The sequence below is a fragment of the Anarhichas minor genome, unplaced genomic scaffold (genome assembly GCF_050575085.1).
Source record: "Anarhichas minor isolate MPS153535 unplaced genomic scaffold, ASM5057508v1 ptg000010l, whole genome shotgun sequence".
NCBI classification, from domain to species: domain Eukaryota; kingdom Metazoa; phylum Chordata; class Actinopteri; order Perciformes; family Anarhichadidae; genus Anarhichas; species Anarhichas minor.
In genome coordinates, this window is record NW_027466456.1 from 16,487,903 (window position 1) to 16,514,212 (window position 26,310).

Genomic DNA, 26,310 nt, shown 5'->3' on the forward strand with positions numbered 1-26,310 from the left:
CAAGTATGTACAGTTTTGTAAATAAGCTGAAATAAGCATTTTTACTAATATAATTTGTGTGTGGGTCTCCCAGACTACTGGCTGGAAATGTGGGCTGGGATGTGGCAGCTGTTCTCGCTCTGAACCGGGAAAGTTTTGGTCCTAAAGGGCCTTTGGAAGTCAGTTCAGAGTTGTTGATCCAGCACGCTTCCAGAGGGGAACTGCAGGCAGTGTCCAAGATCCTCCAGGCCGGTTTGGTCCACCCTGACGTGGCAGATTCACAGGGACACACTGCACTGATCGCTGCCACAGTAACTCTTTATATATGTTCGCCTGTAGTTTCTTGATTTGGTTTTTCCACTCGTTTGCTGTTTGATTGGTATCCAATTCAGGTTTTACAATGTTTTTTTTAAAATATAATACAATACAATAAAACTAAATGGATGAATAAAAACAGATTCAAATGTTTATTCTTTGGTTTTATTGTCATGTTTGCCTCTCTGACGGTTTCATTCTGTTTCTTGTACCTGTCAGGTAAACTGCCATGATGATGTAATCCATCTGTTGTTGGATCGGGGTGTCGATGTTGACAAGTTGAATTGTGAAGGCATGTCTGCCCTGGCTGCGTGTCATGTCCTCTACTACCCTTTGCAGTCTCTGCACACCACTTTGGCTGAGACACCCTCCAAAACTCAAGTAAGATTCCACCTTATGTTTCCTCATAACTTCTTGATCTGCGGTTCACATGTATGAAACCGTGTTTTGTACAGACAAATGAAATTAAATAACTTTCACTGTGATGTGTCATCAGGGTTTGAGGTCTCCATCTGCATGCGGGAACAGTTCCCAGATCAGCCGAGTGGACTTCACCACAGACACACCCAGGTTTAATAACACACCTCACCAATAACACAACCATAAGCAACTACACCAACCAGAGTCCCCTCTCTGATCAGTAGGAAGTGAGAGAAAATGTAATTTTCATAGTCACTCCCTACAACAGTGTTACCATCCTTTAATTAGTTATGTCTCTAAAACAAGCAAATGTATTCATTTAAATTTCATATTTATTTTTTGGTATTTTCAGGACAGCAGAAAAACTAACAGAGCACATCTTACATCACAGCAGTAAAGTGTCTATTAACAGTGAGCTCATCACTGAGCGTTGGGCTGACATCAATGAACCTGAGACCCCTACAGACACTGGAGACCAACAGGAAGAGGAGGGAAACGAGAAAGAGGGAGAAGGAGAGGAAAGAGACTGCAAGGAGACAGGAAGAGAGGGAAAGGTTAGAGAGAGAGAAGAGAGGAGCAGAGGGGTGGATGAGAATGAGAGCAAAGGGGAGGAAAGAGGGATAGAGAGCAGATGTGATCAAACATGGGGAAATGGAGAAAGTGAGGTGAAAGAGATGGAAAGAGACTTTAAGAAGAGAGAGGAAGATGGGTCTGGTGGTAGAAGAGAAACAGGGTCAAAAGAAGAGAATATTGAGGTGAGGGAGGAGGTAGAGGAAGATGCAGAGAAGAGAGTAAGGAATCATCATGAGGAGGATGAAAAGGAGAGAGGAAGTGAGGGCGTGCCTGGTGTGCAGCGCTTCATTCAGGTGTTGGACGGTCACAATGCACTGGGCAGCGTACAGCGGAAGGAATGTTGTGCTGAGGCCGCAGGAAGAGTTCAGGTACAAAGCACAGAGATCCCATTCTATCATTAGTTTGAAAAGGTTCTTTTGAACTCACTGTAGTCTACTCAACTCTGTCTGCAGCAGGGCAAAGACGAAGAACTGACCCAAAATACGTCCTTCGACTCTGCCTGCTCCGTCAGGAGCTATGACATCCAGGTCACAGAGGAGACTGTATGCAAGATGGCTGCCATGAAAATTGAGTCAGTTCTGTTTCCCCTCTATCCTCTCTTGTCTTGTGCTGTTTGTTCTGATCTGATTACACTGATTTTGTTTGTGATGTGACTGTCTCACCAGAGACCGGGTTCGTTTGAACACCCTGAAGCTGTTACTGGAACGGGGAGCTGACCCCAACGCATCCAGGGTCCCCATGCCGGTTCTCTTTTTAGCCATTATGGCGGCTGACAATGAGGCCGTCAGGAGACTGCTGCTGTGTGGAGCTCGCACTGACATTCCCCTTCCTCCTGAGGTAGATTTTTTAAATTGTTTAGAACTTTTTTAGTAATGTCACACGATACACATTTGTTTACCCACAAAGAAAACATGCAGAGTACAAGTTCCCTTCATCCTCTCATCCTTTTTTGCAGAGAAAAGGTCTTTATCCCCTGCATGTAGCTGCAGCACTGCCAGGTCCAGCAGGTCCCAGAATCACAGAGTTTTTGCTCCACGCTATCACTGACCCAGACGCACGAGCATGCGACCAGAATGAGATCTGTGAAGGAGATACGGTCTGCGTGTTTCCGTCCTTTAAGCCTTAAACCTTAGTAGTAATATTTAAGGTCATGGGTGAACTGGTAAGAAAAGGGTTTCAGTCGGAGATCTTTTTTTTTTTTTTTTTTTTACAGATTTTCATGAAGGCCCAGGAATCAGTGAGCACCAATGAGAACCCAAATCTCAAAGAAGGAGGCCGAACGGCTCTCCACATGGCCTGCCAGAGAGACAGTGACTACCGGGTCAGTACATGCTGTACTAGCACACGCTCACACCTTTACACACCATCACTGATGAAACATCATACTATTGACTGTCTGTAGCATGTTGCAGACATGCTAACCAATCATGTTGAGTATATTTACCCAGAATGTCAAAGAATACATGCTACACACACAAATACATGCAGAGCTCAAACTATTTGTTGTTGTGAGTATATTATTCATTTTGCTTTAAATAGCATGACTTACAATGTTTCGTGAACAATGCAAAGTAATAATCTGGCTAAGCATTACGTTTAATAGCTTTAACAACTACAGGAGATCATCTATTGCAAGGCAGAAAATCACATAAATCATGAGGTTTGCTCACAATAATATTATGTTCCATTTAAAGTACTCTGTATATTTTTTATGCAGAATGCCAGCAAGGTGGTAGCCCTCCTGCTCTCCCACAGGGCCAGCACAGACCTCCTCTGGAGTGGACACTCACCTCTGTCCCTGGCTATAGCAAGTGGCAATGAGCTGGTAGACCCCACACACACACACACACACACACACACATAGAAGTATACTGTAGAAGCCTACAAAGCATCACTTTGTACTGAACTTTGTCCTGAACCTGATCCCCAGGCAGTGGAGGAGCTGTTGAACGGAGGCGCAGATCCCAACATCCCGCTGGGCCGCAGGGTGGGCAGCGCCCTCTGTGCCATCGCCAACTTCAACTACCACTTAGGTGGCAACAGAACGAAGCTGGTACACACACAAGCACACAGACACATAGATATATATTTAGATAAAGATGTTAGATCGGCAAAATGTAGAGAGAAAAATGCAGTCAATTGATTTAGCAGCTGACTTTTGGTACAAAGACTTATAGTTTTCCTAAATGAAGCTGCTTAATAAATTGACCATGTTGACAATGTTTTTTTTAATCACTTGTTTTTGTCTGTATGCAGGTGTGCAAAGATGATTTTTCACTGAGAATGTGAAACATACACATTTAAAACAACACATTTAACTTTGTTCTTAGTGAATTCAAATGAGTCACAGTTAATATAGCTTAAAAAACAATTATTGAAATGATTGTATCCCTCAATATTACAGTTAAGTAAGAATAATAAGAAAAAGAGTAAGCAAAGAAATATGTTTTTAAGTTGGAGCAAAAAGCAATCTCTGTATTGAGTCAGTATACAGTTAAATTGTGTGTATTTGTGTGTCTTTGATGTAGTTGGGCATGTTAGTTAAAGCTGGTGCCGACATCTTGATGCCAGTTATGGTTGGTGATGTTGTGGGAACCGCAGTCGACTATGCACACTACTCCTTCAACCAGGTAACTGTAGAAACACCGAATTACAAAAGGCCTTTCAATCTGTCATACGTTTGCAAACATTATAAGCATTCGTTTTTCTTGAGACTGTGTCAGGGAGTTGTTGATTCAACTTTTGGTTCTTATTCATCGTTAGTGGAAGAGTTGTTCTGGACTGCATTTTGTTGACATGCTCTTCTAATATTTTGCCCCTGTAGACACAGAAGGAGTTGAATGAAGTCCTCTATGTGGCATTTTAAACTAAGATTATATACACTTGCACTCATACACAGAGAGAAAGCTTGAATTACTTTGTTTTGATTGCTTATTTCTTCGTGGCATGATTTCACCTGAATAGCTGTCTGTATGTTGTATGTTACTCTATATAGGACTTGCGTATTGCCATCACTCCCTTCCACGCTCTGAACATGCGGGAGAGGGAAACATTCAAAGCACGGCACCAGCTGCTGAGCATGATGGGAGATATGCTGAGACAGCTTGCTGGCCAGAGAGAAAAAGAAAATTTAGAGAGAGAACAACGCCTTACGTTGAAGAGTCAGTACAAGATATATATATATATATATATTTATTTTTTAAGGCAAAAAATATGACTATGTTTTTGATTGGCTGTCATTCGATGCGTATGTATGTGTGCTGTATTTGAGTAACAGGTAACACAGGGGCAGGTGCCTTTTCCTCAAACAGGTCCCTCCACAGCTGTGTAAGGCTATCACCCATAACAGAAAAGCAGAGGTACACATAAACACATATTCATGTTCATTTTGTCCCTTTTATTTTTCTCGTCCCTGCCATTTGTAAGAAAGTTTTGTCTGAAAGTCCAGAGGCAAAACAAGGAAACACAAATCTTACAGGAGCCTGTTTCCGTCCGTGTCAATCTTTTCTTAGGAAACCAGTGTTTAAGTTCTGCTATCAATGCGGTCGCTCACGGTCCGTGAAGCTGACTGCATGTCGCTGCCACAAGGTCTTCTACTGTTCCAGGGCCTGCAAACTGAAAGCATGGGATGAAAGACACAAGGGAGAGTGCATCCGGGTGACAGGTGGGAATAAGAGCCTCTCCATCCAACAGTTAGAACCCAACAAACCACACAACAGGAGTGAAACAGGAGTTCCTCCGGGATGAATCGAAATCTGCCGGAGAAATCCGGGTATCTGTTGAGCTCCCTGCGGACTTCACTGTGACTCTGAAAGAAGGTAAATAAGCTTGTTAGAGACATGTCCTTATTGACATGAACAGAAGTGTGTGGATGATGAGCTTTGCTTGGCATGAGGAGTGTTATGCATCAGTGTCCACACCAGGCTGTGTGAGAGCGTGATAAATAATGTAGAAATGTTTTGGAATTTAATATTGAACTTACTTTGGTCATGTTGTCTTATCGTTTTTTTTTCCTAAGGTGAAACCCTGAGGCAGTATGAGATATCATTCCTTCCACCTTTGCTTCTGACCTTTGAACTACCTGAGGACTACCCGTCCTCCTCCGCTCCCTCCTTCTCCCTCACCTGCAGCTGGCTGACACATACACAGGTAATCAATAGAAGCCAGGCAATGTGGGTAAATAAACACATTATTGTTTACAACCTGCCTATAGGCTCACAAAGACAGAGAGAGAGAGAGAGAGAGAGAGAGAGAGAGAGAGAGAGAGAGAGAGAGAGAGAGAGAGAGAGAGAGAGAGAGAGAGAGAGAGAGAGAGAGAGAGAGAGAGAGAGAGAGAGAGAGAGAGAGAGAGAGAGAGAGAGAGAGAGAGAGAGAGAGAGAGAGAGAGAGAGAGAGAGAGAGAGAGAGAGAGATGAATGCAGATGAATGCAGATTGCAGAGGGTCAATAAAGATTACATCAGTCCTTTTGCCCTCACCTCCCACAGCTCTCTGCGCTGGGTGCTCAGCTCACCAGTCTCTACCAGGCCACGGGGGGCGCTGTGGTGCTCTTCACCTGGGTGCAGTTTCTTAAAGAAGATGCCCTCAGGTTCCTGGACATCCATACCCTGCTGGAGCTCCCCTCTGATGAACCCAGCACCCAGTACGATAGCCAGGACTTTCATTTGTCACTATACCATTTCTATTTAATTACCCCGCTCTCCATTCAGTCTGTAAGGGGATGCTTTCTTCCTTGTTTCTGTCAAGGATCTCCAAATAGGGACAAATTGGTTCATTTGTGCCTTTAGTTCAATTTGGTTCAACAAATGTGACTATTTGTTGAGACTTACTCAACAACAATCTCTTAATTTCTAAAACCTGTAATTAAAAAAAAAAAAAAAAAATGTCACCAGGACGTTGAAGGACGTTGGATATCTAAAGCAAAACAAAAACCCCAACAGTTCTTAAGTAGTCTACGAACAAGTCCATTTGTTGCTTTAATTGTTGGACAGGGGATAGTTTAAGGTTAGTAATGGAGCCTAAAAATAGTATTACTGAGACTAAAAATCATAGTTTTTAAAAACTTTTCGTACGCTTCCTTTGTCTTTCGTTTGCGCATGCGTGAGAGCTCCCTCCTCCCTACCTCAGATCATTATGCTGTTGACATGACAACCGGCGCTTACAGAAAAGTTAGCTCCGACTGGATTCAGGTGAGTTATCTTCCGGTTAAAATGCTGTCGACCGGCAAAGGTGTTGCGGAAGCACCGGGGCTCGGAGGTGCGGAGCCGGGCACCGGGAGTCGAAGAGACGGTCACAGAGGAGCCCTAAGCGGGGAGGAGAGACGACAAGGGCTCGGTGTTCATGAGATGCCGGATGGGTCCAGATACGAGGGAGAATGTGTGAACGGATTCAAACACGGTAAAGGGAGGTACACCTGGAGTAACGGAGAGGTAACGTTAATGTCAAATGAACACGACAATCAGGCAAAAAATGACATAAGAGGCCCTTTTCCCAAAATCTCTTACATAAAACAATGACATATTTTACTGTCTCCTGTCAGTTTTTCTTGAAGTTTAATAAAGAGCAAGTCACTATTTTATTTCCCTGTCTGCTACTTGTAGTTCTATGAGGGCTCTTTCTACAAAGACTACAAGCATGGGGACGCACTGTACTGCTGGCCCACAGGCCACAAGTTCACTGGCAAGTTCTACCTCAACAGAAAGGAAGGATATGGACAACATCTGTTCCCTGACGGAGCCACCTTTCAGGTAAAATGGATGAATGACTTTAAGCTTTGGATAGTTTTTTTTAAACTTCTTTTTAAATATCAGTAAATAGAAATCAAGCTCTCCCCTCCTCTCAGGGTTTGTACCATGCTGACAAGAGGTTTGGTCCAGGTGTGGCTAGTTATCCAGATGGGCGTAAGGATGTGGGTCTGTGGCTCGGAGGGCGCCTGCTAAGGCTCTGTACCGCTGTAGAAGAGGGCTTTAGCCTGAAGAACTTTCCTGAATATGCTGCCTACATGGACCCAGCTGCCACCACAGCTTCCCTGTCTCAGGTACATGGTTGACCACTTTCTCACCCACAGATGAATAGGTATGCCAGGTGAAAACATCTTCATTTTCATACATATATTTGGTTTAAAATGGTCTTATTGTTTTTACAACAAAAAGTTGAGATCACAGCTTCAACAATGTTTGACCCAGCCAAGAATATCTAAAACTTCTCTCCGAATTGGATTGCCCCAAACCGTCTCTATAAGACAAATACTCATTGCACTTGTGTGTGTTTTTTTTAATTTCCAAGCCCACCAACACTGTATAAGCAAAACATTGTTGTACCAGGAAGTGAAACCTAAATCATGGGGACTTTCTTCATGCAAAATGTACACTTTCATGTATACATTTGCAAAATATATTTAATTGAGCTCTCTGCTCCTGGCCTCTCCTCAGCAGCCTCCCACTAGTGTCCTACAGCCAGAAGCCAGGGCGGACTCTGTGGTAAAGTACAGCTACAATGAACATCCATGAATATGAGCTTTGTGACTTAACCCAAAACAGATCAATTAATGCACCATCCTCCTCAGGTGGATACGGACGGAGATCTGCTGCCAGATGATTTTATCCTTCCCCCCGGCATGGAGAGTTACTCAACCGATGGCGATCACTTACCGCTGCCCCCTGGCCGAAGGAAAGAGCTGGATCAGCTCTTCTATGGTGAGCTGTGGGAGCCGGATGCTTACCAAGGCTATAAGCGAGACCCACTGGCCTCCCTGCCCTCACAGCCCCGCATACTGGCTCACATGCACAAACACAGGTCAGACATGCATTTAAAAAAAAGAATTGTTTTGTACCAAAAACACATTTTGCTGGCAGCAGTAAGGAGTGAAAAAAAGACATACATTATCATGTACAAGTATGTACAGTTTTGTAAATAAGCTGAAATAAGCATTTTTACTAATATAATTTGTGTGTGGGTCTCCCAGACTACTGGCTGGAAATGTGGGCTGGGATGTGGCAGCTGTTCTCGCTCTGAACCGGGAAAGTTTTGGTCCTAAAGGGCCTTTGGAAGTCAGTTCAGAGTTGTTGATCCAGCACGCTTCCAGAGGGGAACTGCAGGCAGTGTCCAAGATCCTCCAGGCCGGTTTGGTCCACCCTGACGTGGCAGATTCACAGGGACACACTGCACTGATCGCTGCCACAGTAACTCTTTATATATGTTCGCCTGTAGTTTCTTGATTTGGTTTTTCCACTCGTTTGCTGTTTGATTGGTATCCAATTCAGGTTTTACAATGTTTTTTTTAAAATATAATACAATACAATAAAACTAAATGGATGAATAAAAACAGATTCAAATGTTTATTCTTTGGTTTTATTGTCATGTTTGCCTCTCTGACGGTTTCATTCTGTTTCTTGTACCTGTCAGGTAAACTGCCATGATGATGTAATCCATCTTTTGTTGGATCGGGGTGTCGATGTTGACAAGTTGAATTGTGAAGGCATGTCTGCCCTGGCTGCGTGCCATGTCCTCTACTACCCTTTGCAGTCTCTGCACACCACTTTGGCTGAGACACCCTCCAAAACTCAAGTAAGATTCCACCTTATGTTTCCTCATAACTTCTTGATCTGCGGTTCACATGTATGAAACCGTGTTTTGTACAGACAAATGAAATTAAATAACTTTCACTGTGATGTGTCATCAGGGTTTGAGGTCTCCATCTGCATGCGGGAACAGTCCCCAGATCAGCCGAGTGGACTTCACCACAGACACACCCAGGTTTAATAACACACCTCACCAATAACACAACCATAAGCAACTACACCAACCAGAGTCCCCTCTCTGATCAGTAGGAAGTGAGAGAAAATGTCATTTTCATAGTCACTCCCTACAACAGTGTTACCATCCTTTAATTAGTTATGTCTCTAAAACAAGCAAATGTATTCATTTAAGTTTCATATTTATTTTTTGGTATTTTCAGGACAGCAGAAAAACTAACAGAGCACATCTTACATCACAGCAGTAAAGTGTCTATTAACAGTGAGCTCATCACTGAGCGTTGGGCTGACATCAATGAACCTGAGACCCCTACAGACACTGGAGACCAACAGGAAGAGGAGGGAAACGAGAAAGAGGGAGAAGGAGAGGAAAGAGACTGCAAGGAGACAGGAAGAGAGGGAAAGGTTAGAGAGAGAGAAGAGAGGAGCAGAGGGGTGGATGAGAATGAGAGCAAAGGGGAGGAAAGAGGGATAGAGAGCAGATGTGATCAAACATGGGGAAATGGAGAAAGTGAGGTGAAAGAGATGGAAAGAGACTTTAAGAAGAGAGAGGAAGATGGGTCTGGTGGTAGAAGAGAAACAGGGTCAAAAGAAGAGAATATTGAGGTGAGGGAGGAGGTAGAGGAAGATGCAGAGAAGAGAGTAAGGAATCATCATGAGGAGGATGAAAAGGAGAGAGGAAGTGAGGGCGTGCCTGGTGTGCAGTGCTTCATTCAGGTGTTGGACGGTCACAATGCACTGGGCAGCGTACAGCGGAAGGAATGTTGTGCTGAGGCCGCAGGAAGAGTTCAGGTACAAAGCACAGAGATCCCATTCTATCATTAGTTTGAAAAGGTTCTTTTGAACTCACTGTAGTCTACTCAACTCTGTCTGCAGCAGGGCAAAGACGAAGAACTGACCCAAAATACGTCCTTCGACTCTGCCTGCTCCGTCAGGAGCTATGACATCCAGGTCACAGAGGAGACTGTATGCAAGATGGCTGCCATGAAAATTGAGTCAGTTCTGTTTCCCCTCTATCCTCTCTTGTCTTGTGCTGTTTGTTCTGATCTGATTACACTGATTTTGTTTGTGATGTGACTGTCTCACCAGAGACCGGGTTCGTTTGAACACCCTGAAGCTGTTACTGGAACGGGGAGCTGACCCCAACGCATCCAGGGTCCCCATGCCGGTTCTCTTTTTAGCCATTATGGCGGCTGACAATGAGGCCGTCAGGAGACTACTGCTGTGTGGAGCTCGCACTGACATTCCCCTTCCTCCTGAGGTAGATTTTTTAAATTGTTTAGAACTTTTTTAGTAATGTCACACGATACACATTTGTTTACCCACAAAGAAAACATGCAGAGTACAAGTTCCCTTCATCCTCTCATCCTTTTTTGCAGAGAAAAGGTCTTTATCCCCTGCATGTAGCTGCAGCACTGCCAGGTCCAGCAGGTCCCAGAATCACAGAGTTTTTGCTCCACGCTATCACTGACCCAGACGCACGAGCATGCGACCAGAATGAGATCTGTGAAGGAGATACGGTCTGCGTGTTTCCGTCCTTTAAGCCTTAAACCTTAGTAGTAATATTTAAGGTCATGGGTAAACTGATAAGAAAAGGGTTTCAGCCGGAGATCTTTTTTTTTTTTTTTTTTACAGATTTTCATGAAGGCCCAGGAATCAGTGAGCACCAATGAGAACCCAAATCTCAAAGAAGGAGGCCGAACGGCTCTCCACATGGCCTGCCAGAGAGACAGTGACTACCGGGTCAGTACATGCTGTACTAGCACACGCTCACACCTTTACACACCATCACTGATGAAACATCATACTATTGACTGTCTGTAGCATGTTGCAGACATGCTAACCAATCATGTTGAGTATATTTACCCAGAATGTCAAAGAATACATGCTACACACACAAATACATGCAGAGCTCAAACTATTTGTTGTTGTGAGTATATTATTCATTTTGCTTTAAATAGCATGACTTACAATGTTTCGTGAACAATGCAAAGTAATAATCTGGCTAAGCATTACGTTTAATAGCTTTAACAACTACAGGAGATCATCTATTGCAAGGCAGAAAATCACATAAATCATGAGGTTTGCTCACAATAATATTATGTTCCATTTAAAGTACTCTGTATATTTTTTATGCAGAATGCCAGCAAGGTGGTAGCCCTCCTGCTCTCCCACAGGGCCAGCACAGACCTCCTCTGGAGTGGACACTCACCTCTGTCCCTGGCTATAGCAAGTGGCAATGAGCTGGTAGACCCCACACACACACACACACACACATAGAAGTATACTGTAGAAGCCTACAAAGCATCACTTTGTACTGAACTTTGTCCTGAACCTGATCCCCAGGCAGTGGAGGAGCTGTTGAACGGAGGCGCAGATCCCAACATCCCGCTGGGCCGCAGGGTGGGCAGCGCCCTCTGTGCCATCGCCAACTTCAACTACCACTTAGGTGGCAACAGAACGAAGCTGGTACACACACAAGCACACAGACACATAGATATATATTTAGATAAAGATGTTAGATCGGCAAAATGTAGAGAGAAAAATGCAGTCAATTGATTTAGCAGCTGACTTTTGGTACAAAGACTTATAGTTTTCCTAAATGAAGCTGCTTAATAAATTGACCATGTTGACAATGTTTTTTTTAATCACTTGTTTTTGTCTGTATGCAGGTGTGCAAAGATGATTTTTCACTGAGAATGTGAAACATACACATTTAAAACAACACATTTAACTTTGTTCTTAGTGAATTCAAATGAGTCACAGTTAATATAGCTTAAAAAACAATTATTGAAATGATTGTATCCCTCAATATTACAGTTAAGTAAGAATAATAAGAAAAAGAGTAAGCAAAGAAATATGTTTTTAAGTTGGAGCAAAAAGCAATCTCTGTATTGAGTCAGTATACAGTTAAATTGTGTGTATTTGTGTGTCTTTGATGGAGTTGGGCATGTTAGTTAAAGCTGGTGCCGACATCTTGATGCCAGTTATGGTTGGTGATGTTGTGGGAACCGCAGTCGACTATGCACACTACTCCTTCAACCAGGTAACTGTAGAAACACCGAATTACAAAAGGCCTTTCAATCTGTCATACGTTTGCAAACATTATAAGCATTCGTTTTTCTTGAGACTGTGTCAGGGAGTTGTTGATTCAACTTTTGGTTCTTATTCATCGTTAGTGGAAGAGTTGTTCTGGACTGCATTTTGTTGACATGCTCTTCTAATATTTTGCCCCTGTAGACACAGAAGGAGTTGAATGAAGTCCTCTATGTGGCATTTTAAACTAAGATTATATACACTTGCACTCATACACAGAGAGAAAGCTTGAATTACTTTGTTTTGATTGCTTATTTCTTCGTGGCATGATTTCACCTGAATAGCTGTCTGTATGTTGTATGTTACTCTATATAGGACTTGCGTATTGCCATCACTCCCTTCCACGCTCTGAACATGCGGGAGAGGGAAACATTCAAAGCACGGCACCAGCTGCTGAGCATGATGGGAGATATGCTGAGACAGCTTGCTGGCCAGAGAGAAAAAGAAAATTTAGAGAGAGAACAACGCCTTACGTTGAAGAGTCAGTACAAGATAGATATATATATATATATATATATATATATTTATTTTTTAAGGCAAAAAATATGACTATGTTTTTGATTGGCTGTCATTCGATGCGTATGTATGTGTGCTGTATTTGAGTAACAGGTAACACAGGGGCAGGTGCCTTTTCCTCAAACAGGTCCCTCCACAGCTGTGTAAGGCTATCACCCATAACAGAAAAGCAGAGGTACACATAAACACATATTCATGTTCATTTTGTCCCTTTTATTTTTCTCGTCCCTGCCATTTGTAAGAAAGTTTTGTCTGAAAGTCCAGAGGCAAAACAAGGAAACACAAATCTTACAGGAGCCTGTTTCCGTCCGTGTCAATCTTTTCTTAGGAAACCAGTGTTTAAGTTCTGCTATCAATGCGGTCGCTCACGGTCCGTGAAGCTGACTGCATGTCGCTGCCACAAGGTCTTCTACTGTTCCAGGGCCTGCAAACTGAAAGCATGGGATGAAAGACACAAGGGAGAGTGCATCCGGGTGACAGGTGGGAATAAGAGCTTCTCCATCCAACAGTTAGAACCCAACAAACCACACAACACCAACAGCCCCCAAACCCTACCGACGCTCAGACCAGAAATATCACTAAATAAGCTTTTAATAAAATGGCAATGTGTATTTTTGGTCTTGGTGTTTTGAATCTGTGGTTGTGATGTACAATACATGGGAAATACTCATCGTGTAAATACTTTGTCTATCTGTCTCTCTCTTAATCCAGCATCTGCTGATGGAATCCAGAAGAGGGTTATGTTGAAGTCCAAAACAGTCCAGAGGCCCCTGAGTGTTAAGTTCCAATCCCACACAGCCCCCAAGCCCATGGGCATGGCGGAGAAGGTCCTGGAGAGCAAAGTCAACCCGAATGAAAACTACAGCTACAACTGATCGATACGAAAATGTCACATACTTAATTACAGCTGAAGTAAAACTTTATCAACCTAATATTGCAATGCACTTCTGTTACATCATTTCTTTCTCTGATTCTTTAAGTCTTAAAATTTATATATTTGGCTGAATGGTGATGACAATATTTTGTGCCATAATCCTTTATCTTTGGTATATTTATTCCTGTGAGTTTGCAATCTGTTATAGTATTACAATAATAGTGTAACAATGTACGTCCCTATCTGTACTAAAGCCACAGAAACACTGAATGTCTACATTTACATATGTATGTGAATCATCTGGTGGGAACTAGATTTTGGCATATGACTTCTTTTATATCTGTTCTGACTAAAGATATTAAAGTTGGTGATCTTAATTTCCATAATACCTTTGGTCGATCTTTGAATGAATAAGTTAAAAGTATGAAAAACTAAAGTTCCACTTTTCTAGAGCTTTCAATTGCCATTTCATTCAAATAAAAGTACAGAAGTATTATTAGCAAATTGTACTTAAAGTATCAAAAAGTCCCCTGTGACTGATATATTTTTATATGACATTATTAGATTGTTAATACTGATACAACAATATGCAAACAACATGTTTGTAGCTGGTCGAGGTGGAGTGAGTTTGACCTACTCTATATATTAGTAGGTCTCTTAGTCCAGTGGTTCCCAACCTAGGGCTCGGGCCCCTCTGAAGGGACACAACTTGTGTGATACAAGATAAATGTGAGCGATTGTGAGAAGACTAATGGGAGAAAAAGGAGAACAACCAAAGTTCTTCTTCACAAATTTGTATTGATGTTTGGGAGTTTTCTCTAATCTGTTTACTTGTTACTGTCAAATAAATGTAGTAAAAGGTACAATATTTTCCTCTGTAAAATGTATAAAGTAGTTTAAAATGTTATTACTTGAGTAAATGTACCTAGTAATCTTCCTTCCATCTATTCTGTACTTTGTACATCAATGTCAATACATTTCTTAGATATCTGTAAAATGTATTAAATGCACAACTCAAATATATCTCGTACTTTTGTTTGAACGTCTTACCCAGAGCTTCGTTAACAACATAATGATTTTTTTTTTTTGTGGAAAGAAAGGCGTGTATAACATGATTACCGTAAATTACATAATAGTGGCCTGTTTGACATAACAGCAGCAGCAGGGAGAGGTTGCTGCAGTGTACTGCGCCTTGCATCATACAATGAGTCAGCAGGGGCGGGGAGCAGGCTGGCATGCACACTCTCAATAAACACCGAAGTATTTGTAACATTACACTAAAGAATATCAATTATTGTTTGAGCAGTCAAAGGCACCGAAACAACTGCAGACGTCAGAAAAAACTCCAGCAGGAAAATACTTTTTTTTTTTTCCTTAACAAGCAGCTTCTCTGACGTTGCGAGCGGGAAGTGGAGTTTGTTGTGACTGCAGCTATGAACGCGGACATGGAGGAGCAGGAAGACGAACTGCTCGCCCTCAAGAGTATCTTTGATTCCGAGGAGTTCCTCCGGGATGAATCGAAATCTGCCGGAGAAATCCGGGTATCTGTTGAGCTCCCTGCGGACTTCACTGTGACTCTGAAAGAAGGTAAATAAGCTTGTTAGAGACATGTCCTTATTGACATGAACAGAAGCGTGTGGATGATGAGCTTTGCTTGGCATGAGGAGTGTTATGCATCAGTGTCCACACCAGGCTGTGTGAGAGCGTGATAAATAATGTAGAAATGTTTTGGAATTTAATATTGAACTTACTTTGGTCATGTTGTCTTATCGGTTTTTTTTCCCTAAGGTGAAACCCTGAGGCAGTATGAGATATCATTCCTTCCACCTTTGCTTCTGACCTTTGAACTACCTGAGGACTACCCGTCCTCCTCCGCTCCCTCCTTCTCCCTCACCTGCAGCTGGCTGACACATACACAGGTAATCAATAGAAGCCAGGCAATGTGGGTAAATAAACACATTATTGTTTACAACCTGCCTATAGGCTCACAAAGACAGAGAGAGAGAGAGAGAGAGAGAGAGAGAGAGAGAGAGAGAGAGAGAGAGAGAGAGAGAGAGAGAGAGAGAGATGAATGCAGATTGCAGAGGGTCAATAAAGATTACATCAGTCCTTTTGCCCTCACCTCCCACAGCTCTCTGCGCTGGGTGCTCAGCTCACCAGTCTCTACCAGGCCACGGGGGGCGCTGTGGTGCTCTTCACCTGGGTGCAGTTTCTTAAAGAAGATGCCCTCAGGTTCCTGGACATCCATACCCTGCTGGAGCTCCCCTCTGATGAACCCAGCACCCAGTACGATAGCCAGGACTCAGTAAACGCTGCACTCTCAGAGCCAAAGAACAATCAACACATTCCAAAGTCAGGAGCCACATATAGCCAAAGTCGTGCTGTCTTAGACCTTTGTAAACCAGAACTCTCTGCACCATCCTTGGAAGTTGAGCATCCGATAGGGATTCTTGCTGATGGCCAAGGTCCTTCAACCTCGGACTGGAGCAGCACAGACCCAAGGGAGGCTGAGCAGACCCTCCCAACCTCAGAGTTTAAGCCCGACTACCAGAATGATCTGTCCTCAGTGGCAGGCAAGTCAAAGCATCCTCCATTTGCTTCGTCAGATCAAAGTGGCCAAGAAGATTTCTTAAATGACGGGGATGTGTCAGCCTCACTGTTACTTCCCCCTGGCTCCTCAGACCCGCTGGATCAAAGTGAACAAGGAGCTGCTTCTCTGCCCATCCGCCCAAGAGAATCCCCTCAGAATGAAGACCAAGCCCGCTCGGGTCTTTCGCTGACTCCGTCCCAAACTCTCCTGTCCCAGCTCTTGATCCATAATGCGACTCAGACACAGAAAGCGTTTTTAGCCACGGTGTTTGACTGTGGTGTGTGTTTTGTGAGCTTCCTGGGTTCAGACTGTGTCCATTTGCCCGAGTGTGGCCACATCTTCTGCAAGGCCTGTCTCACCAAGTTCTGCACGCTCCAGATAACAGAGGGCAACGTCAAGGGTGTCACCTGTCCCGAGGCAGACTGCTCTGCCACCCCGACACCTTCACAGGTACGGTGCTGATCTGTCTGTCTCTTCTCCCGCCCAACTACAGCTTATTTTTGAAGCTCTTTCTTGTGCTTTCGGGACTTTAGGATAATGGGGAAGATTGTTTTCTTTTACAACTGTGCTGAAAGAAGTACTTTGATCTTTAACTTAAAGGGACAGTGTGCAGGATTTGGTGGCATCTAGCGGTGTGGTTGCAGATTGCATCCAGCTGAATACGCCTCTGTTCAGTCCTTCCTTTCCAAGCCTCCGGTTACGAGAGCCGCTGAGTGCAAAACCGTGGTAACGCCGTTGGTCAAGCTCAGAGGTTATCCTTACCATAATAACACTTCTTTAGGAGCAAAGGAAGTCAGACGGTTTCACAAGCATGTCAGAGGACTACAGTGGCCTTCAGGTAACGTAGAAACGTGAAAGGCTCTCTCTAGAGTTGTGTTTGTCCGTTCTGGGTTACTGTAGAAACATGACTCTGACTCTGAAGAGGACCCGCTGCCGGGTATGCAGGGCTCATTTTAAGCAAACTAAAACACAACAATTCTTATATTCAGGGGATTACACACGAATGAAAACATAGTTATGAATAGTATACTCCATTCCTGCTAATAGATCCCCTAAATGCTACACACTGTCCCTTTTAAGTAAAAGTAGCAATACTACAATTTGAAAATACATTACAAGTAAAAGGTCTGCATTGAAAATACAGTGGAGAGGTGTTACTTAAATGTACTTAAAACATCAAAAGTAAAAATACTCGTGCAAAATGGAATTTATATTATTATATTATTATTGACTGTTTGACATGTAATTATTCTTCTAATGCTGCTGACGCACATTTTTGCTACTTTATACATTGTGGTGAACATTTTCATCTAAAACAATACATCATATTGAGTAAGATGACATGTTTTGTGTATTATTTTAAATCTGTAAGCAACTAATTCACTATAATAATAAATATACAGTGGAGTAAAAAATACAATATTTTCCTGTAAAATGTATTGGAGTAAAAGTATAAAGTAGCGTAGAACAGAAAGTACATCAAAACTGTACCAATGTACAGTACTCGAGAAAATGTTAAAAGAGTTACTATCCACCACTGGAGATGTGGATGTGATACTGTTTTTTTTTTATTTCTGCATTTTCTCACATGCATTTTCTTATTACTTATGCGTGTATGCAGAGATACTCTACACCAAAACCAGCATCATTCAACAAATGTCTGCCCTGTTTGTTAGGTGAAGTTTCTGGTAGGGGAGGAGCTGTTCAGCCGCTATGATCGTCTCCTGCTACAATCTACTCTGGACTGCATGGCTGGTATGTTTCCCCTGTATTCTTGTTTGAACTGAGGATGTATTCAAAACCTTATACATCACAATCACCAGAGTTAAGGATGTAGCAGTTTCCCTGGAGAAGTCAAAGAATTGAATAGATTCACTGCAGGAGTGTATTTAAATGTATTTTTTGAGTTCAAGCATGTGATTTTTGAGTTCAAGCATGTGACAATAAACATTTTTTTTGCCCGTTCTTGTTATTTAAAACTAATTTAATTTTACAGTAGGTTCATGGAGGGGTCTCTGCTCATGTCTCTTCTTTCCTCCCCTCCCCGTAGATGTGGTGTACTGTCCTCGACGTTTCTGTGGTTCGGCCGTCATTGTGGAGAAATCCAGCGCTGCAGCCCAGTGCTCTGTGTGCAGCTTTGCCTTCTGCGTCAACTGCAGGAAGACCTACCATGGAACAGATGGGTGTCCGGAAAAGAGGAACAGGAAAATACAGGAAGCACAGCAAGCCAATGCAGACCTGCCACAGTCACAAGGTACAAGCATACGCGTGTTTGCTTGGGTGTATTTTTGTGTTTTTTAATTTGTAACAAAACTCCTTGTATATGTTGAATGCAGACTCCTTCATTTGTAAAGTCACTAGTAACTAAAGCTGTCAAATAATTGTAGTGGAGTAAAAAGCGCAATTTTTCCTCTGAAATGTAGCCGCAGGAAAGAGACATAAAACCTCCAATTTGTAATTAAGTACAGAACTTTAGCGTACCTCGTTACATTCCACCACTGGTTTGTGTGGATGCAGATGTGTATCTGAAGCAGTGCTCTGTGTGTGTCTCAGAGGGGTTGATGGCTCTGTGGGACGACTATGCCAGTGGCAGTAAGCAGAGGCAGCGCCTCCTGGAGACCAGGTACGGCCGCAGTATAATGCGGGGCACTGTGGAGGAGTGTCTGAGTGAAGACTGGATAACCTTCAATAGCAAGAACTGTCCTCACTGCTTCAGGAATATACAGGTATTCAGTTCTTCACCTATTCACACTTATTTGCACACATACACATGAGCACAGACAAGCATGTGTTTACAGACACATTGTAATGCTCGGACTGTTTTAGACCACTGCGTCTTTGGTAATGCGTGTGTTGTTGTTGTTGTGTTGTAGAAGAACGGTGGATGTAACGTAATGACGTGCACTCAGTGCAGTCAGCTGTTCTGCTGGATGTGCCTCACCAGACTGCCAACATCTCATCACGGGAAACACTTTGAAAACGGTGCCTGCTCTGCCTACCAATAGGCCCTTTTCACAGCTGCCATTTTGACATGTCACATCAGGGTAAACACAGGTTTAATTGATACACATTAATTATGGTCCCATTCTGTTTAGTGTGTCACGGTCATTCCAGTGAGCCAGCATGCACAATACCAGGACGAAATACCACCTAAATGCAACAGGGCCATCATTAATGTGATTAATTACACCTGTGTTTATCCTGCAATTGATATGTCAAAAAGCCTATCGTACCCAACTTGGTGCTTCAGCTACCTTTACCGCCACCCACTGGCCACCGGCCATGGAGGGAATGACGTAAACAAATGTTGCACATGGTATGCTGTGTTCAGTTCAGTTTGATTACTAAGTGCACTTTTAACAAATACCTGACAATGCACATAAATGCTGATTTTAACTTATATTAAAAAAAATATGCAATTAGTATAAAAGAAGCGATGACGATGTGGAACATCCCTGCCAAATAGTTATCATATCAACACAGTTTGAATCTGGTGGTGGAATCAGATCTAAATCATAATAACGTATTCCACAACAATTCATCATTATTAATTACTTCATTTTTATTTTGTTATGATAATCGGAAGCTGCAAAGTAATGAACAGATACATTTAGCAGTGTAAAAACAATATTGGTTTCCAAAATGTGGTGGTGTATAAAGTAGCATGCAATGGAAATAATCAAGTAAAGTACAAGTACTTCATAACTTAATTTGAGTACTACTCAAGTAGTAAATGCACTTTGTTACTTTCCACCTCTAGAATCTGGACACTATAAATATTGTAGGATAAATGGCTTTTGCTACAGACGCGCCAACAAATAATTTTGTCACAATTCATACAGAAAAAGCCCAAAACACATGCAAGGTCCGTGCACAAAGTATAATTCATTTGCCATTGTTCACGTTGTATAATGTACAATGTCAGTTTAGGGGTATTACCTAATGTCATTGGTCTACTTGTGCAAATATATCATCAATTTATTTATTTATTTAAGGTCTCTTAAACTATTTGGGTGAATGTTTCAGGCTCTAGTGTTGAGACGTGTGATGAGTCCGACTGTAAAAGGAGTTGATTTACATTGAACTTTGACTTTATTGCTGCATGGCTCTGTTGTCATGACAGTAACGCCACTAAACTATGTAACATCCTTTAAGATTATTTACTGTTTGCACTTTTAACTATTCTACATAACATTAAATAAATAAATAAAAAGGATCATTTTGCAGGATCATCCTCTGGGCTGTGTATAGAGTGCTTCAACATGACTTTCCACCACATTAAAGTCACTATCAAACATACTCACACTGATAGTGCCAACCCCCATACTTGAATAGCACGTTCAATACGGCAGTCTGCAACAAGGTGCACATATCTATGCAACACTAGTCTGTATTACAATACTTATTAACAATAGTAATAACATATAAAACCTACTTTTACTCTTCAAAATGCTTAACTTTTAACAAATGACAGAGGTTTTCTACCTCTGTCTGCTGCCCATTGGCATCATGGTTACACAGATTTCAGGCGAGCCAATCAGCTCCTTCCAATCTAAAAACTCTTATTTCAGACTCGTTTGTCGTCCGTTATCAAGTAGTACTAATCATTATTATTGCAGCTTCCTTGTTAAATGACATTTGATTGATTCAGTGTAGGCAACGCAGAGACACTGCACACATGAAAAGCAAAATCAAGTTGTGCAATAACTTTATGAGAGAAAGATTATAACAGCTGGTTCTGTGACCTCAGTGTTTATCCACAAATGCATGTGTCAAAGCACGAGTTTCATGCTAAACCTCCACATGATGGCAGTATCGTAACTTCATTCACTTTTTATTCACTGCTATATTTTTGGCAGCAGAAGGCGCCACAGTCTCACTTGCAGTACTACAAGTATGACGGCCTCTTTTCTTCTTCCAAACACAATCCTCCCATCTCCCCAATTAAGCAAGACAACACTGTGCGGGGTGAAACTGTAACATTAACTCTGCTGACTGTGTTGAGAGTAAGACAGTGTTGTTTGCAGCCGTGACCTCATTTCACACGTTTAATCTGTTGCTCATTGTCAGTCAGGGGGATAAGTCTGGGAGCAGGAAGGGTGGGAACGTCTTCCTCTCTCTTCCTGTTACTGTCATACGCCTGTGTGTGATCGTGGTAACAATCCAAATGAGAGCTGGACTGAGATTTCTATCCAGTAGATAGAAAACTCAGTGATATGACACTGATATGAAACAGCATCTCCCCACCTGCACCAAATGTATTTACAAAATTCCCAGATTAACTGATGTGGTGTTAAATTATGAGTTATGAGAATGCTATAAAGGTTACTAATGACTGTTGCTAAATGCCACTGCTTAGTACCACCGTCACATTTATATCACAATGATACAATCTCTGATAGCTGAATATTTGAAAGCACATAAATTGAGCCCATGTGATAATAGTAAATGCTAAAACGGTGAACACATCTATTTAAAGGTTGCATTTAAACATTTGCCACCGTAAATCTCTAGGGTCCATGTCACTCATTTCTACTGAGCGTTTAGAGTCGTATACAAAACCACAGCACATGTCTTACACTGTCATGACCAAGGGTGGGTGCTAAATAACAAAAATGTCAAAACAGATCCCTTTTAGTCATAGTAGGAAATGCACTTTTTAATTAAAAAACATACTTTATCATTAACTATTTAATAATTAGACAATGTATTCGTGACAACTATGTGACATGCATGTTTGCAGGTCTAGATGCAAAATGAATAACTGATGAAAGGAAATCACCCAGTGTGCCTTTTTTGATGTAAGTCAGTGTGTACCAAAGCCACATTTCATCCACAGTTATGATTATTGTACCTAATGGTTCTTATTTATTAATCAGTCGACCAATTGTTTCTAAGATGAATTGATTAATAGTTTGGTGTTTCAGTTTACTTTTCTGTTAGTCAATTTATTGATGAAGCAAATAATCGTTGCAGCTCCAGTACCCAAGGAGTCACTTTTTAGACCCTTTCAACTTCCTGTAATGTACCGGTCGTTTGATTCTCAAAAGTATTTTATCTTACAGTCCGTTATAAATTGTTCGACAAGAGTTTTAGCTGTGCAAAAACCTAACTGCTATAATGTTTTGAAGTTCTGAGACAAAAGTGTGCTGTAAAATTGTAAATGTATAATACTTGCCCGTCAAGAGTAGCAAACGTTTCTGCAAGTTCTTTTTGCATTATAGCAGTTTGCACACTTGTATGCATGCACCTGTTTAAAAGGAAATACTTTGTTACTTTTATGTTAGTACTAGTGTTTGACATTCTGTTTTGCATTATTCTGTGTACCATGTGGTTCATTCATGTACTGCTGCTGTGACATGCAAACTTCCCCCGAGGATAAATAAAGTATCTATCTATGGATCTAAATTATTTTTCCTTTTTTTTTATAGCAAATGTCATCCAAGTAAGTAATGTCACGGTAATGTTTGAGTATAGAATCAAAAGGTTAATAACGATTATCATCGATATTCGTTGCAAAGACTGCTGGGAAATATTTTAGCCTCAATATCCTGAACCTTTAACACGTTATAGGCATATATTCAGCCACTATTCTTCAGAAATGCACAGTACAAACACGTTTTAATGTCCTTCAAATGGCACCCTGCAGCTATTTGTTTGCAGTTTTGCATCTACTCACTGTTTTTCTTTCTGTTTTTACCCCCCACCCCTCTTCCTCCACTGCTTTGTTTTAACAGTGGAACAAAGACCACTGACAAAATACTGGCCCTCTCTATTTCTGTGTGCGTGTGCGTGTGCGTGTGCGTGTGTGTGAGCGTGTGCGTGTGTGCGTGTGCGTGTGTGTGTGTGTCTCTTCCAGTAATAATCCAGTTTCCACAGAGGGGTCATCTCTTCCTCGTAAATGTCTAAACAACTGTTTAGTGAGAAGCGCAGTGTTGAGTGAGAAGTTGTTTGTATGAGCGGTTCTCCAGAAAGCTGCAAGCAGCAACACCACAGGCTAAGCACTGGGCCTGTTCAGAACAGGCCCATGCTTTGAACGGGCACTGCACTATATCAAAGTGCCTCCTCTTAATGCCGGTTTGAGTTGGAATCAGGCATATTTTGCCAAATACTTACTGTAACTACAGCATTAGTACCTTTATACGTTTATTTTGTACTGCACTAATACAGAAGTTGGACAGACATCAATGTGCCAGCACTCATACTGCTGAGTACTGACCAAATTCAAGCACTGTTTTCATAGTTGAAAATAAGAGAAAGAACCATCCAAAGGCAGATATCCAAAGTTAAACCTGAGGCCAGTACACCACATTTCAGGCAATCTGTTGATGAGATGTGTGAGATATCCTGCTGACAGTCAAACAAACAAACTACCAGGGGCACAAGAACAGCTTTTGTGGCAGAAGTAATATAATGAGTAAAGCTTGGCTATCAGTGCAGTGGAAACTAGGCTACTGAGAGCGTCTCCTCCCCGAGAGACAATAACAGCATCAACTCACAGAGTGGTTATTTCCCCCAGAGCGCTATGAGCTGAGCCATGGAAGGGAACACATGAGACACACGTTCACTGTAATAATCATCAACTCAGCTTGGTCATTAATATCATCTGCACGTTTATTCATCTGTCAAAAAACACACACAGCCTCAGTATATCAGTATATCAGTCGTTCAGGCATCCATCCAGTCAGTCAGTCAGCGGTATATTGGCAACATTGATTAGAGGCACTGAAAGTGTGCTGAGGTTTTCACAGAGGGTACACCAGTATATACTGCCCTGCAGGGGGAGCTACTAGGGGGTTTTGGGGCCCCTGACAGTAGATGGAGGTGAGGGGTCCTGAATTCTGTCAGTGTAAAAGACTGACTCAGTCTGTAGACCAGGATACATGGGCTTTCATGTGAGACAAGCGTCCCCTATGTTTTGATTGAGTGACAACATTAGAAATCTATACAGCTGAAGTGGACAAGCACATTCTATATATGCAGAAAAAAACAGACTGTTTTAAAGGAATAGTGTGACATTTTGCAACATATTCTATTCTCTTTCTGGCCATGGAGCTGGAGCCAGGAGGTGCTTAGCTTAGCTTAGCTTAAAGACTGTAAGCATGGGGGAAACAGCTAGCCTTGCTCTCTCTAAAGTTAAACAATCTGCTACCAGCATGTCTAAATCTTCCTAATTAATTAAATCACACACTTCTTCTTCGCAAAGTTTTGGCCTCTTTTCTGAGTACTTTAAGTAATTAATGTCAATCTCGGCCAAATACTTGAGCAGGTTGTTGTCACTGCAAGGTTGCCAAAAATAGCTGCACTACATACCTCCACCTGAGACCACAGAGTACACGAGTGAGACCACGAACGAATGAGACACGTGTTAATTAGTAAGCTTTTAGACCATAGACTGTTTATATTAAGAGGACGTAATCATCGTGACGTAACCCATTGGTTTGTGGACTACTGTTATGAACCCCCTAGTTCGTCAATTTTTTGTGTTGCCATCTTGACTTTTTGCAACCGGTGAATGGAAATGACTATATTTGGAATGCGGAGCAGTGACGTAAACTCATGTTTCCAATGTTTACTGAGGTAATAAATCAAGTGAGAAGTAGGGTCATTTTCTCAAAGACTTCCATACAATCGGACATGTTTTTGCAACCAAGGAGTCGTCCCCTGCTGGCCGGTAGAGAGAATGCAAGTTTTATGACTCTTCCGCATTGGCTTCACTCGGTAGAACCGGAGGTTGCCGCCTGGCTTGAGACGTGTTGGTTGGCAGATGTTTTTTGTCGTTTCCCCGTTTCCAGCCCTTATGCTAAGCTAACCTAATCACCTCCTGGCTTTAGTTCAACACTATTAATCTTAAGCAATCGCTAAGTCACGGCAAGAAAATCTATGTTGCCCATCTGCCCTGGTCTGATCAGTCCAATAGTGCAACACATGGATAAATATGATACACATCCATAACAGCTCCAATTTCTCACCTTGTAAACATTAGGATACAAATTGTTCAGAGCAAATAATAACAATGGTAGCAAAGTCTTCACTTGAACTAAACAACATACGGTAGCATACTTTTCTTACAGGTGTCTTTTATATTGAGTGCAAAATCATGATTCTTTCCGATGCCCTTTAGTAGAATCAGCACAGAATACAGACATTTCCAAACATGTAAACCTCAGAAAAAAAACATTCTTGAACAGCATTCTGACTGTCATAATTTCTCTCCATAGTAGAAACATCTCTACGGTTATTAAGTATGACTTAATCATGCACAAAATAAACCAGGTACAACTTATACGGTGCAATATGTAACACTTTTCTGTCATTTACAACAAAGCACTGACGTTCAACTGAAGTTATGGTGCTGAAACACATCAGCGTTCAGATAACAGCATTGGTTAACAACAATGAAACCAATCATTGTCAGTGTAATACAGTTACCATCTGTTACAGTTATCTAACAAGTAAACACAGTTAGAACAAAGCAAACGGAAACAGCACCCGGGTATTTGAACTATTTCAGCATATTACCAGACAACAACTAAACAGTCTTTCCAGAAGCATTAAAGCAATCTTATCAATTTCAGTGAATACAGAGCAAATAAATGTGCAGATTGCCGAAATATTAAACCTATTAACAGTTAATGGCCCTATAGATGCCTTCATTTACCAGAGTGGTATCTTGATTTTCTTGGCTTTCGACTGCTTAAAACCTTTGTGCAACCAATGAAGATCCTTAAATGCAGACTGGTGTTTAACTGCAGCAATACCAATCCAAACATAGTCCTGTTTAAAAGGAGCAGTTTACTGGTGGTTTGGCATGTTTTAGCCCATTAACTACAAATGGTGTTTACTATGTTATTTCAGGCTATTTCATTTATTTTCAATTACTGACTCTTGGTTTTCTTGAATCAAGTGAAAATACCAATAGATTGACACTTTTTGAGTCGTTCACTTTTTGAATTTTGTTCTCTTAAATTAACAAAATTTGAATCGCCATACATTTTTCAGAATTTTATTCTTATGAAAGTCTTCTTGTGGCCTCCTTCGTTGTCCCGACTGCTATAGTGGAGGGCCAGTGATCTTTTATATCTACAACCATTGCTGTGATAGTTGTTATATAGTCAGTTGTTTGTTGTTGTTGTTTTTTTTCTGAAATACTGGGACAACGTCACCTCGGACGTCAGATTAGCCTGTTAAGCCA

General features: G+C 41.8%; 2 protein-coding genes and 1 long non-coding RNA gene across 6 annotated transcripts; 2 read left to right on the plus strand and 1 right to left on the minus strand.

Moving 5' to 3' along the window:
* The first annotated feature begins 5,302 nt into the window (after positions 1–5,302).
* LOC142946835 (ankyrin repeat and MYND domain-containing protein 1-like) lies at positions 5,303–13,911 on the plus strand. Its single transcript, XM_076088412.1, has 21 exons — positions 5,303–5,436; positions 5,773–6,714; positions 6,886–7,032; positions 7,128–7,322; positions 7,720–7,764; positions 7,851–8,080; positions 8,250–8,466; positions 8,690–8,851; positions 8,967–9,040; positions 9,243–9,831; positions 9,916–10,034; positions 10,129–10,300; positions 10,419–10,559; positions 10,675–10,782; positions 11,179–11,286; positions 11,386–11,508; positions 11,984–12,085; positions 12,451–12,616; positions 12,745–12,826; positions 12,980–13,131; positions 13,363–13,911. The coding sequence occupies exons 2-21, from the start codon at positions 6,382–6,384 to the stop codon at positions 13,524–13,526; spliced, it is 3,429 nt and encodes a 1,142-aa protein (XP_075944527.1). The 5' UTR covers positions 5,303–5,436; positions 5,773–6,381; the 3' UTR covers positions 13,527–13,911.
* On the minus strand, positions 9,753–15,484 carry LOC142946841 (uncharacterized). Of its 4 annotated transcripts, none has more exons than XR_012953145.1 (3): positions 15,277–15,478; positions 12,412–15,102; positions 9,753–12,273 (listed from the first exon to the last, which is right to left on the minus strand). It is a non-coding gene; the product is annotated as an uncharacterized LOC142946841 (long non-coding RNA). The 4 variants fall into 4 exon arrangements; XR_012953147.1 differs by having other exon boundaries at positions 9,753–11,505; positions 12,944–15,102; positions 15,277–15,476; XR_012953146.1 differs by lacking the exon at positions 9,753–12,273 and having other exon boundaries at positions 12,844–13,481; positions 14,163–15,102; positions 15,277–15,484.
* Positions 14,781–22,523, plus strand: LOC142946837 (E3 ubiquitin-protein ligase RNF14-like). Its single transcript, XM_076088415.1, has 7 exons — positions 14,781–15,112; positions 15,314–15,444; positions 15,657–16,565; positions 17,792–17,870; positions 18,166–18,369; positions 18,669–18,841; positions 18,989–22,523. The coding sequence occupies exons 1-7, from the start codon at positions 14,959–14,961 to the stop codon at positions 19,118–19,120; spliced, it is 1,782 nt and encodes a 593-aa protein (XP_075944530.1). The 5' UTR covers positions 14,781–14,958; the 3' UTR covers positions 19,121–22,523.
* The last annotated feature ends 3,787 nt before the right edge of the window (positions 22,524–26,310 follow it).